General features: G+C 41.6%; 1 protein-coding gene across 1 annotated transcript in view; it reads right to left on the bottom strand.

Annotated features, from left to right (window-relative positions):
* Positions 1-5,857: 5,857 nt before the first annotated feature.
* The window catches only part of HSPA4L (heat shock protein family A (Hsp70) member 4 like), a 43,452-nt gene continuing 34,723 nt past the window's right edge, over positions 5,858-14,586 (bottom strand). Inside the window, exons 18-19 of the mRNA XM_020781506.3 lie at positions 7,471-7,632; positions 5,858-6,687 (exon numbers count right to left, since the gene is read on the bottom strand). Coding sequence (XP_020637165.2) covers positions 6,508-6,687; positions 7,471-7,632 — 342 coding nt within the window. The 3' untranslated portion in view covers positions 5,858-6,507. The remainder of the gene's footprint in view (positions 6,688-7,470; positions 7,633-14,586) is intronic.

Here is a 14,586-nt window from a genome sequence, read left to right as displayed (position 1 = left end):
GTGTGAAGGCAACAGGAGAAGGGGACAACAGAGGATAACATGGTTGGACAGTGTCACCAAAGCGACCAACATAAATTTGACCCAACTCCGGGAGGCAGTGGAAGATAGGAGGGCCTGGCGTGCTCTGGTCCATGGGGTCATGAAGTATCGGACATGACTAAACGACTAAACAACAACAGTATTAAAATAGCACTTTAAAAAAAGGCCGAAAAACTTCACATAATTATTTCAGTAATCCTTATGACAAGACTCTATAAGGTGTGCCAATGTTACTCTCTTCTATATACGGTAGAAGGCTGAGGCAGGATACCAGTAGTTTCTGACAGGAGCACACAACATTTAATCGCCAAGCTGAGATTTCAATTATGGATTTTAGTGCATAAGCCATGGGTCTGACAATGTCATACTATTCCTAGCTGCTGATGTGAGCATGTCAGATGAAAGATTTTCCAAACACCCTTTCACACCAGATAAACAGGTTGCCAAAACTTCATTAATGCACGAAGATCAAGTAAGCGACAGAAAATATTAAAAATTATGCCTGTTCCTTACTTCTTAAAAGGCAAACTGCTGTGATATTTACTTTATTATTACCCACACATCAGTTTTTTGGAGTTTAATGTATTGTTGAATGCTTTAACGGCCAGGATCTGATGATTGTTGTGGGCTGTTTGACCGTGTTTTGGAGGTTTTTCTTCCTAAGGTTTCGCCAGTCTCTGTGTCCGGCATCTTCAGAGGACAGGAGTTAGAACTCTGTGTTCTAGTGTAGTGTGTGGGATAGTTGAGTATTTGTCATTTTCAAATATTGATAAATTTGTCATTTTCAAATATTGACAGTTCAAGGATTGACAAATACTCAACCTCCAGAACATGGCCAAACAGCCCAAAAAACCTACAACAACCATTTTTAGGAGTTTGTTGCAATGTCTTAGCACCTTTAAGATGACATATAACTTCAGGTAATGATTGGAGCAAATGTAAAACAAGGCTATCAACTAGTGACTCTTAATGGCTATGACTATATATTCCACACGCCAAGTCTACCACCAGAACTTCATAACACATTTCAGATGGCAATTTAATAGCTTTTGGGGACAGGTTAATACACAGTCAAGTAATTAAGCAGCTTTTCTCAATTGCACCATGGGTACAGCAGTAAAATAAAGTAGTTTATGTCTATCTTGGTATCTTTTTACATGCTAAAACACTCTGATGACAATTAAAGATCAGTCCCATTTTTATCAACATTAATCCTTCCAGCAGCTAATCCCACTGAGTAGCAGGAACATTAAATTTGAGTTGCAGACTTACATTGAAGCCATTTGCAGTAAAGAACTCTCGTGTGGCCATTTCTTGTGGTTCAAGAAGTATATTTAAACATTTATTATAAATATTTACACACAATCTCTGGCAAACACTGTTGACACTCAGAAAGCACTTGATACATGTCATTCTTTGTATATCACTGAAGAACTCATTCTCATAAATCCATATATAATTATTTGCAATTTTTAAACACTGCTATAAATATATGCAACTTGAATATCTCTCTGTCCCATGGAAACACATTTACACGAGAATGCATTTTTTAAATATAAACTGTCTGTTGAAAGATCACCTTGGCAGTAACAACTGACTGACTTTAATTCTGGTTGATGCTTGGAATTTTCCATTTTAAAATAACTTTCAGTTATTAGTTTGTGTGTGTGTTCTAATCATGAGTAGGCCACAGCATTTAAGTAAATGCTTAACTCCAATAAATCCAACATTAGAAAACTCAGAAAGGTGTCTTCAAGGTCCACACTTTAGATAAACTTATATTCTGAAAATACAGTAGTTACTGTACAACTGATACCTGAAAATTAAGGCAACACATTGTGTTTTGCTTGCTTTGCTCTTCTCCAAACATGCATCAATATATATTCAATTATAATTTATTTCTTCTCGCAAACAGATAAAAACTGCTGGATAGCTCAGTAGTTTAGGCATCTGGCTGTGGAGCCAGAGTTTGGGAGTTCGATTTCTCACTGTGCCTCCTTGAGAAGAGCTGGACACAATCCATTGCGTTCCTTCCAGCTCTGTAGTTCTAAGATGGTGGTGGTGGTGGTAGTGATGATAATTATTATAAAGACTTACTATGAAAATGATTCTTATGGTTTCAGATTCAACACACACACATACACACACTTTTAAAAATAACCTTCTTTAAGAAAATAAGGGTAGCTAAATCTCACAATGGCAGAGATAAAAATGACATGTGGATTCTCTTCAGTAAAATTGCTCATATAGTAGTCTATAGCAGAAAAGTTTTCACATTTTTGCTTGCACATCTATGGAACGATTCAGTAGCTCTTTGTGCAAGTGAAATCCCCCTATGCTCAAATAAGCAATCTTTGCTTTCCACAAAAGCATGACATCACTTATAAACAGACTTTTTCTGTGTTATTCTGTTTGGGTCTATGATGGTGCAAGAAAGAACACTCAATCATGATTATGACATGGAGGTTTTCACTCCAGTGGTGCTGAACAGGATGTAATCCAACTCAAGCAAATAACTACCAGTGGTCATAGCTAATTTGAAATTGAATCAAACTCAAGTGAAAGACTTTCAAATTATAGGATTGAGGCAGTAGGTTTAAGGTATGAGCCAGGGAAAATAAAGCAATAATCAAACAGTTTAGCATAAATAGGCATTGATGCAGAAGGATATAAGTGATAGGAAGTGCTGTTCTGGAAATTAGTCTACTGAACTCCAGTGAGTCTGAGAGTTGGGAATGAGTAATTAATTACTATTTAATTATTATATTCAAAATTATTTTAATTTGGCTAACAAATATCCCACTAGAATTGATTTAACAATTATTCCATAGATTAAAAATTCATGAGGAAGGACTCCCATGAAATCACAAGAATTTCTGGTGTCAAGATGCAAAGAAAATCCTGTTGGAAGTTTTGGGCTTAGGAACGGGAAACAAAAAGCACACAGGACAATTAAGTTTTCATATTCCAATTTCTGCTGCTGTGAGAGAAGAGATCCTGAAGGAGTAAAATCAGATAGCATTAAACTTTTTCTTCAGTTCTATTTATCCACTCTAGAACTGTAAAGAAGACAGACTGCACATCTTAGCTTGCACATGCCCACCTCTGGACCCAAGAGCTCTACTTCCTGCTTAGCCCCCAAATAGTTATTTTTGAAAGGTAGTTTTTGTTAATAGAAAAAGTTCTCTCATACCTTCTAGTGCCCTCCAAAGTGCCAAATGTGTCTCCCACCCACCCCAAAAGGCATAAGGGTATTTTGCAAGTCATATTTTTTTAATGAACATATTGGGGGTTTGGGGAACCATGTGACATTGAGAGGTTGGATGCAGTCTACAAGTCACAAGGCTACCCTTGTCTTAAGTAAACTAATATGCAATTTTTGTTGGATTATTTAGTGCTTGCCCAAGTCCTAGATCAAGTGGGCCATAATTGTACAAGTCACATTTCTTCTTAGGACACACACTCTTAAATAAAACACAAAATGATGAACCTCAGTTATCCCAGATTTTTTAAGACAGGGAAAAGCAGGCAAAATTACACTAAACACTTTTGAGTTCAGATTTTTTTATTCTCAGAAAGAAGCATCCTCCCCTCATTAGCATTATTATAGTAATATGTTGTTGTTTTTTTGAAGTTGTAACCCATCTGAACACCATCTTATAGTGGAAGTGACTGGTATAAATGTAATAAATAAAATAAACATATGTTAGTGTTGTGGCAATTGCCTATGTTTTGCAAAATGTTAGGTATGGAAAAAGACTCTAGCCCATGTAACATCACTTACGTACTACTCCTGCTCCTTGAAAGACAGGGATGGTTTAAGTGTTTCTCAGGACTGCAGGCCATCTTCTAAGTCCATCTTTGTGGCCTGTGGAAAACCCTAATTTTTTTAAAAAAAATGTCATTTTCTGCTTGCAAGAGTCTCCAGCAACTGCAATAAAACTGAGTGAAGTCCCTCCCAAAGCACAAAAGAGAGACTGTAATTGGGCTTCCAGAAACATTCTTTTTTGATATTTCCATACTTTAATTTTCAAGACTATCCCTGGTCCCAGGAGCATAAAGTTGTCCCCTCTGGAAACCAGCACTGCTGCTGGTTATGCAACATTTGCAGGGACTGGCTGAAAATGCTTTCCTTTACCTTCTTTATGTAGGGAAAGGCAAGAATATGCCAGGTCAGTCCCTGGCAGAACTGCCAGGTGAAGCAGCTCTTCTCAGGACTTTGGCCAGGGATGTAATACTATTAGAGGCCATATGGTTATGTCCCCAATGGCATCCATCCTGCAGAGGGATGCAGTGAGCCTGCATGTGGATGAAGACTGGGTCCAGCTGATGAGATAGCTCAGTGGTTTAGGTATTTGGCTGCTGCTGATTAAGTACAGTTTTGGGGTGCACTTGTGCACAATGTGATAAAGTCATAAGTACCTAGAAACCACCCATGGAAGACATGAATCAGCAGTGATTTGTTACTGTTCATGACATTGTTGCCATTGCACATGCAGAGCTGCACAATGTCTTAGACCAGGGGTGTCCAACCTTTCACCTTCCCTGGGCCAAATTAGAAGATGAAAATTTGGTTTGGGCCGCACATACATTTGGTTTGGGCCGCATGGGGGGGGCAGCCCTAGCCGTCCTCCGCAGCCCTGCTCCAAGCGCGCTTACTGGCAACTGTGATCTCAGATAGCAGAGGCTGTCGGCTTTGACTCCGGCGGCTTTATGGGGCCGGGAGGGGGTCCACCTATTGACGGGGATGGTGCAATGCAGTCACACAGCCCCCCGTCCCCTCCGCTGCCACTACTTCCTTCATTCCCTCTCTCCCCCTCTACTGTTGTGACATGTCCCGGCCACATTCCGGCCGCAAGCGCCGGCAGTATAACTTGAAACTTTGGAATTTCTTTAAAAATAAAAAATTGCACTGGGCCACATTACGAGCTGACCTGGGCCGCAGGTTGGACAAGCCTGTTTTAGACAGTAGCAGTGGATTGTTTATCACATAAGAAAAGTCTGTCCACCGTCATCCTTTATCTGAAAACTGCAGATTCAGATAACTTGCAAAGTAAAGTTTTTTTGCATACATTGTGGTCTACATATTCTGATTACTTACACAAGAACTAGGAAAAATGATTGAGCAATTTGAAATAATCTGTAATAAACCTTGCATAGTAGTAGCAATATGGAAAGAACAACCGAGTCACCTGAACATCATTCAGGACAAAGCTTAGCTAATATACCAACAGGTGGCATTCAAACAGATTAAGATTTCTTCATGCTGATGAAGAACTGGCAGCTGCCCATGTTTCAAGGCAGCTGAGTTAAGCAGCTCCTCAGACTGGTTATTACCTAAGAACTGTACCAATAGTGTTATGTTTAAATACTTCTATTTTATGTGTCTTTTGACTTACTATGCCAAATGTTACAAGAAAAGTATGTGCCTTTGCTAAATGTTACCAGAAAACGATGCCTAGGATTTTTGTTAATAATTTTGACCCTTGTCTAAGCACAGACTCCAAAACAGAAAATCATTTTGCCAAGTAGAACAGAAGTGCTTTAGTGAGAAATACTGATACAGATAAGATTCATACTTCTTGATAAGGATTTTCAATGTGTACGTTCTGTTGTTCTTGTTTTTTGTTGTTTTTTTCTGTAAGGAGGATATATTTTAAAAGCATGCAGAGGCAATATTAGGGATAAAGTTAAACCACCGAGACCAGACATACTTAAGAGAAATGAAACATGTCTCCCAGCTTATGGACATTAAAATTCCATTAATGTGTAATAGTGCCTCAGCATCAACACAAAATATGATATAGAGGACTGTGTATACATGGAGACCATGACCTTTATTTTGAGTTATGGTGTTTGTGTTATGACAAAGAATGCTGCTGGTATGAGCTTCTTTCAAGCCTTAAATGTTGTCTACAAGGTTCTTACAATTTTTCATGGTACATCAATAAGATGAACTAGTTTGCCAGCTAACCTATATTTTAATATTTAAATTAGAACAATACAACAACTAGAAAAAGGTCAGTGCTTCAAGTGGCAACATTTAAGCCATATCAAATCCATTATCTTCCAAAATAATGATGTAAAGATCTACACTTCAGCATCAATAGTGCAATACAGTGGTCTTTCCTGAATAAAGGAGCAGAGACTTACCCACAATAAAAGCTTTAAATAAGGTAGATTGTTGTCATTTATATATCAATTCTGTGTATTTGATATAAAATATATTGGGAAAGCTTAAATTGACTTTTACAATCTACATTCAACTAAAGCTCCAAGTAAGCAGCATCAATGGAATGAACAATGGGAATGCAGTCAATTGAAAAAACACTTTCAAACTTACTGCAAACAACAAAGGACAGAAAGTTGGCTAAGTAACTGAACATATGTAACATAAATCAGACATGAAAGAAAGATGGACCCTTGGATTACTTGCACTGTTTTAATGGACTGAAAGGAATGAAAAACTTAGTCCACATCCATTTCTTCAGATGATTTAGACTGCTGGCAACTGTCCTCTGCTTTTGTGTCAGCACCACTCTGTCCATTCATTGGTCCATTGTGTTCATTATTAGATGTTGCTTGACCTTGTGGTTCCGCCTTGGGTTTAGGCTTGCATAGAATAGGATTACATACACTGTCCAGTTCCTGTTAGAATTAAATTAAAATAAACAAAAAATCAGCAATTCAGAAGAACATGGTGGTATATGCAACTGACAGGTACGCCAGGAGATTATTATTTGTTTTTCAGAATACACTGCTCCTTTCCTTGTAACACACACAGAGACATGCACATGTACACACAGAAATTTATCAACTTTGCTTTAATCATGTTTGCTGTAAAGTTATAGACTTTTCTATTAATGGATGAAAAACTTGTGCTTGAAGCCATGTTTATTTTACTGTAGCTACAGTAAATTCTCTTGCAATTAACAGAGAAGGGACTTTTCTGTTAACGTAAATGGGAGAAAACACAAAATAGGCTCTTTCATTTTCAGACTGATTCTGAATAGAGAAGCTCTTAAACCTGAATGCTTTGTTTACTGAAATGGGGACAAAAAGCCTTTGATTCTTCTCTGTTTCCCTCTTTCAGTTGCCTTTTCTTCTTGTTTGTCTAATAACGTAGGAAATGTTTAAACTATAGCCACAAATGAAATGCCATCAGGCTTATGCTCCTAACTTTACATTACTGGGTTTCAGATACGGAGAACCAGAGTGCTCTGTACATGTTTGGTTGAACAACATATAATATTAACAGCTATGACATATGCAGTTCAGCATGAGGAGACATCAAAAGCTGTTTGCTGAAATTCCTCTAGTAACCTTTGGTGGAACATATTTTCTATTATTCACAGTAGTAATTCATTCCTTATTCATCAGCAATTATTTTTCCATTAACACTTCACCCTCACAATATTTTATCTTATTTACCTTAGATTTTGCCATTATTTCTGCCACTTTCACAACAGGATCCTGTGTCAAGCTCAGTCTGTTCTGTGCATTCATTTTTGAATTCAACCAATTCATAGCCTCATTAGTGCACTTTTCAACTTTTTCCATGTCAACAGGATCAATATGATCATATTTTTCATCCTAAAAAAAAAAATTGCTTTAGTTCAAAATTCAGCAAGATACTGAAGACACAGGCTCAATTCTGACATTAGCCCAAACCACTGATGAGGAATCTTAACTATGGTTTCTGTGACATCTGAATGGTTTGCTTCTCAGAAATTGGAAAATCACACCTTACATGGTGTCTAGTTGCTACTCTACCTCTATACCTAGAGACTGGCGTGCTAACAAACTCTTCTACCCAAAAAGGAATGCTTATAGTAACATGAAAAAAGTGCTCATATTCTCTGTGGGCACCAAGCTGGGGAAGGGGGCTGACTCACAGCAGGGGAATATGCTCTGTAATACGTCATTTACTTTCTCCTTCCCCACCCATCCTTTAAATGTCCCCAACATTTCAGACACCACGAACTGGTTTAGTTAAAAAAGAGAGGTTACTTACCTGTAACTTTGGTTCTTTGAGTGGTCCTCTGTGAATTCACACTAATGGGTCAATTCTGTGCGTGTGCAAAGGCCTCGGAACATTCTAGAGCTTAAAGTAACCATTTTAGCCCCTCCCCTCAAGCCCTTATGGTCCGCCCGCCCGAACAGTTACCTCAGTTCCCCAAATTCCACTGCTGCTCTAAGGCGAGACAGCCGTGACAGAAAGAGGGGAGGATGGGCGGGAAGTGTGAATTCACAGAGGACCACTCAAAGAACCAAAGTTACAGGTAAGTAACCTCTTTCTTCTTCGTGACCTCTGTGAATGCACACTAATGGGTGATTAGCAAGCTTACCTCTGACAGGTGGAGCGACATCACGGCAACACAGCAGAAAGAACCGCACGTCCAAAGCGAGCATCCTCTTTAGCTCTGACATCCAGTCTGTAGTGGGATGCAAACTTAGATGGCATGGACCAAGTGGCGGCCCTGCAGACATCCTGAAGGATACCTCATAGAAACGCCGTGGAAGTCACTACCACTCTGGCAGAGTGGGCTTTGTCCGAATATGGAAGAGGCTTGTGTGCAAGTTCATAAGTCAAACATATGGTCTGGACAATCCATCTAGAGATGGTCTGTGGTGACACCTGATGTCCCTTATGAGGCTGATGAGGAGAAATGAACAAACGTTTGGATTTCCTAAAAGAAGCAATCCTTTGAACGTAGTAAGACAAAGCTCTGTGAACATCAAGCAGGTGTAGGGACTTCTCAACAGGAGTAGACGGCTGAGGGAAAAAAGTTGGCAATATAATTGGTTGACGAACATGGAAGCTGGAGGAAACTTTGGGTAAAAATGAGACGTCTGGATAAAGGGTCACTTTATCTGGGAAGAACTGAAGAAAGGGCGGATCAACCCTTAGTGTGGCCAGTTCCTAAGCCCTTCTAGCCGAAGTAATGGCTACCAGGAATAACACTTTGAATGTGAGCAAACGTTCTGAGGCTGTTGCAAAGGGTTCAAAAGGTGGATGTGTCAGACGACTGAGCACTGTATGTAGGGACCATTGTGGAATAGGCACTATCCGTAATGCCCCACGCAAAACCCTCTTGATCTTGTTGTTACGAAAAAGAAGAGCACTCACCGAATCAGGAGGCTGGTGTGCCACGATGGCTGAAAGATAGACCTTAAGAGTGGAGTGAGCCAAGTTCATATTGAATAGATATGCCAAAAACTGCAGAACAACCTGGACAGAGGTCGGGGAAACTGGCAGGTTATGTGCAAGAGCAAACTTTTGAAAGGCAGTCCATTTGTTATTATATAAGGTTTGGTGGATGGTTTCCAACAGTGAGACATGATCTCAGTCACTGTGGGAGGATCCGCCATGCCGTGAGATGAAGAAAGTTGACATCTGGATGATAAGTGGGACCGTCATGTTGTGTCAGTAAATGAGGAAGGGACAGAAGCCTCATGAAGTCCACCGCTAGTTATCAGCATAGTGAACCACGGTTGACGGGCTAGCAGGGAGCCACTAGAATGACATCTGCATCTGCATTGTCGTGATGTATCTTGACAATGGTTCGTTGTAAGAGAGGAAAAGGTGGAAACATGTATAACAGATGACTGCTCCAAAGTACCATGAGTGCGTCGCCCTGTGAGCCTACTCCCCGACCTCCTCTCGAAAAGTAAGTCTGGCACTTGTTCTGGGCAGCAAAAGCATCCAGTACAGGGGTACCCCATTTCTCTCAGATGTGAAGGAACACCTCCCGATCCAATGTCCACTCGTGCATTGTGATGGTCATCCTGCTGAGACGGTCCACCCAGATATTCTCATGCGTGGAGATGTGAATCACTGAGGGAAAAATGTGATGCTCTAGGCACCATTCCCAAAACTGGACCATCAAGTAAAGTAGAGCAGGAGAATGGGTGCCGCCCTGCTTGTTGATGTAAAAGGCAGCAGTGGTGTTGTCTGTGACAATCTGCACTGCTGTGCCCTCGATGACAGGGAGAAAAGCGTGAAAGGCTTTCAAGATCGCTAACAGATCCAGGTTGTTGATGTGCAACCTCTGTTCTATTGATGACCAGTGATCATGGACTTGTTGACCAGTGATTCTTGTTGTGAGTAGAACTGGAGCAAACAGGCGACCCATAAACAGATTGGATGGACTGGTCCACCACTCCAGTTGGTGCGCTAATTCTGTGGTCACCTTAAGCCGCATTCTGGGCGAGTCTGTCAGGGGGTTGAACAGAGATAGTAGCCATGCCTGAAGTGATTGCATCTTTAGTCTGGCATGTGGGATGACGGATGTGGTGGACGCCATGAGGCCTAGAAGTCTCTGAGCGCACTGCACAGTGACAGATTGAAGAGGTGTGAAGCATCTGATGAGAGCAGTTATCTTGGCTGAGTGCGGTGCACAGTGACGGACTGAAGAAGTGTGAAGCATCTGATGAGAGCGGTTATCTTGGCTGCGTGGTCCCTCAGTAGAAAGGCCCTTGCTTTCCGTGCATTGAGGATGGCTCCTATGTTATTCACGACCTGGGATGGAATCAGCAATGACTTTTTGAAATTTACTTGCAGGCCCAGAATCTGAAGGAGACACAATGTGGTGCTGGTATGACGCATTGCTTGATGTCGAGATGGTGCTACTAGGAGCCAATCATCAATGTAAGGATACACCACAATTCCTCTTGTGCGAAGGAAAGCTGCCACGGGTGCCATGCATTTTGTGAAGACACGTGGCGGCGTATATAGCCCAAATGGTAAAGCTGAGAATTTGAAACATTTGGACCCAAGGGCAAAGCGTATTTTCGATGGTCTCTTCTGATATGTGAAAACAGGTGTTGCTGAGATCGATCACAACGAACCAATCTCCGCGTTGGAGAAGTGGCAGGATGTGCTCCAGTGTGATCATCCAAAAGCGGTGGTAAGTAATGAAAAAATTTAAGTCTCTGAGGTCCAAAATGGGGCAGAAAGTATCACCCTTCTTTGGAACCAAAAAGTATTTTGAAAAGATACCAGGATCCTATGGGTCTGGGTAAACAGGGGTTATGGCTGATTTCTGAAGAAGAGTTTTTATTTCCTCTCTTAGGGCAGCAGAGGGAGGAGTGATGATGACACATGGAGGAGGAAGTTCCAGGAATTCTATTCCGTATCCTTGAGCAATTATGGTGAGTACCCACTCGTCGGAGGTAATATGAGACCAATTTTTGAGGAAAGGAGACAATCGGGTGTCATAACAGGTGAGTAAACCAGAGATGAACAAGTAGTGGAAGTCAAAGGCCCTGTCTGGACTTTCGATCAGACTTCCAGAAGATCTGACGAGAACGCTGGCGTTGGTCCTGTTGGCGAACAGGGTAAGCAGACTGAGAAGGATAATATCTCTGCTTGCCGTGGTATGGTTTAGAAGACTGAAAAGATTGGTAGGATGGCTGCATTTCCAGGGGTATCACTGTTTATAGTAAGACTGAGAAGAATAGGGGCACACTGTCTTTCTCGCCTCATGGAGACCCTTGAGAATATCATCAGTTTTTGGGTCGAAGAGACCGGTGCCGTCAAATGGCAGATCTAGTATTTGAGATTTAGAATCTTCAGTGATGTTTGCTGATCTGAGCCATGCATGACGTCTGATAGCCTCCCTGTCATTAGGCTGCGAGAAGCTGCATTGATAATGTGTCTGGCTGTCACTTGTTCCTGCCTGACCAGAGCCATAGCTTCCTGGTGCAAGGACAATCCTCTGGGCTGCAGTTCATTTGGAGCCGCTTGAAGGGATGGAAGAGCTCTGTTCCAAAGATGCTGGTGATAGGCACCCATAGCAGCTATATAGTTAGCAGCCCTGAGTGTGAAAGACGCAATAAGTAGGCGCAACGACCCAGAATATCCATCTTCCTGCCTTCCTTGTTATTTGGAGTAGTGTTGGAAGTAGGTCTAGATATAGACTGAGTGACATCCATAATTAATGAGTTAGGAGAAGGATGTTTAACTAGAAAGTCCAATTCAGACCCCTGAATTCTGTAAAGGTTTTCAACTCTTCTTGACATCTGCAGAAGGGAGCAGGGCTTGTCCCAGGATTGCTTGAGGATATGAAGCAGAGAAGGAATGAAGGCAAGGTGCAGAGGTGGATTTTGGTCCTCGTCGATATCGGCATAGACCTTGTCTGTGGCTATTTGAGATGGTTGTTCTACAGCTAGATCTAAAGCCTTGGCTATGCGCTGAATCATCTCAGAGTAGGAAGGGAAATCAGCTGCAGGCAAGGCTGGATTTTATCAAAAATCTCAGAATCAGGGGTGTTGTCATTCGGAGGCGAATCATGGCCAAGAAGGTCCTGATGAGTCAGAATCGCATTGAAAGTCGGAATGATCAGAGACTGAAAAATTGTGGTCTTCCTTGACAGTACAAAAAGGTTTGGATGGAAATCGGCTCTTGTGTTTGGTATTGTGGTTGGTACCGCAGCCGGTACCATGGTCGGTATCGCGGCCGGTACCGTAACAGTCGAATTGATAAGAAGACTCAGCTGGAAGGTGAACGAATACGGATTCGTTTAGTTGACTTCTTCAATGTTTCCTTATTATTAGGATAGTCACGATGTCTCTTAGGTGGTGCGGTATCGTGGGCCTTGGTATCGTGGATTACGGTACCATGAGCGATCGAAGCCGTATCGCTGTGCTTGGGGTGAGACACGGCGCGAGCTTGTTGGAGTTGCTTAGACGTCTCCGATACCGCGGTCACTTTTCTCTTTTTTGCAGCCAGTACCGAGAGGCTTGAGCAAGAATGATGCCATTTACGGTCGGTGTTGCTGACCTCCTGGTCCGATGTATAGGAATCATCATCCGAGGGGTTGGTATCAGAGGATGGAGACACCGATGATGACGAATTCGGGGCATCAATACCATATAGGAGACGCGGGTCATAGAGTTTCTCCATCTGTTTTAGCCAGCGTCTGAAATATTTCTTGGAGAAAAGAAGGAACGGCCAGCCCTCCTTCAGGCTACGGGTCTTATTGCCTTTGGGGCGAGATTTTCGAGCCCCTTCAGGGGAGACCTTCAGTCTCGAAGATTTCGAAGACCGGGAATCTCCTAACGTTGTTTCAACATGTTTTGTTTTACTTTTCTTTTTCCTAGGTGATGCCGGGTCCGGTAACAGAGAAGCAGGTTCATGAATGGATGGTGGAGATGAGGGCGACCCAGGGCTGCCGGGTGCTGAAGACCCCCGAGAAGGGACTTCAATCGGAGATTGAGGGGTGAGGGTTGGGAGAGGGACGGTTGGTAGGTTCAGCATGTCGCGGGGACCGAAGAGATCCTGGCGATGACTGTTGCATAAGTGGCAGAGATGATGGGTTTTTTTTACTTGGAAGATGATTTAGAAGCAGGCTTGGTGGAATGGGATGACGTTCTTACAAGATTTTGATTTGGTTGCTAATGGAGGCATCTCTGGGGTGGGTCCTCCAATGTGTTACTCTCCAATATTTTGGAATACAACTCCCATTAATCACGAATCACTGGTTATGCTAGCTGATACACATGTGAGTTGCAGTCCAAATGCGCTGAAGAAAAGTGATTTATTAGAAGAGGTCATCTAATTATACTTATAACTATTGGCAACTATAGTTTCCTTGGGCCATGATCTGTGAACTGAGCTTTCCCAATCAATGTAATTTTGCAAACTTGGACATTCACACTTTAAATGAACTCAAGATTTGGAAATGCTATTTGTCAAAAAATTAATGCCACTCTATTGATATTTGAACTGTCTAGCCAGAAAACATTGCAACTTATTGATTGAAATCCTCTTGCACATGTACAACAGCAATTACAACACCACCAGCAGAAAATCACTGCTGAATAGAGGCTTCCCTTGGTGGATTCTGGGGTGCACGTGACTTTATTCCATTCTGTACAAGTCACATGCACCCTGAAATCATCTTTAAATGGTGGTGATTTGCTGGAGCACCACACAAAGTTAGGCAACAGGATTTCAGCCATTAACTGTTATCACAGAGAAGCAGTGATTTGTGGTTGCTTAATACTAGTGGGGATCTGCATGGTTTTGACCATCCTTTCAATTTAACCTCCTTCCTTGCTGCTCTGTTGGTCAACAAATTATCTTGTTCCTGATTAATTTGTTCAGTGAGAATGCACACGGTTTCCTTTCATTTTGGTCTTTTGAGGTGGGGATAGGAAGGCCACAGTTGTGGTGATCCTTATTAAAAACAGTTCCTCATTGTGAACCAAGGAATAACTTATGAAATCAATTATCCATTTTGTATGTCTATAACTCTCCTTCCAGCCTTTCATTCCAATGCTTAATTCCTTGTCCTAATCCATTTACCAACTATTTGCTTTATTTATTTATTATATTTTTGCCCCGCCCCCCCAGACAAAGTCTACTCAGAGTCTACTTTAGCAGATTCCACTCTTTTTTTCTTTTTAGAAAAGTTATACTGCCACCCTGAGTCAGGGGCTACTCCATGTACAAGTGTGTGTTTGCATGACTCAAATCAGAAATGGAGGGGAACAGTAAAATACAAAACATTAAAAACAAAACTGCACTTTTTATCTACTTCT

This window comes from Pogona vitticeps, chromosome 5, assembly GCF_051106095.1.
Source record: "Pogona vitticeps strain Pit_001003342236 chromosome 5, PviZW2.1, whole genome shotgun sequence".
In the NCBI taxonomy this organism is placed as follows: domain Eukaryota; kingdom Metazoa; phylum Chordata; class Lepidosauria; order Squamata; family Agamidae; genus Pogona; species Pogona vitticeps.
Note: the sequence above shows the minus strand (reverse complement) of the source record. Positions and strands in the feature narration are given on the sequence as shown.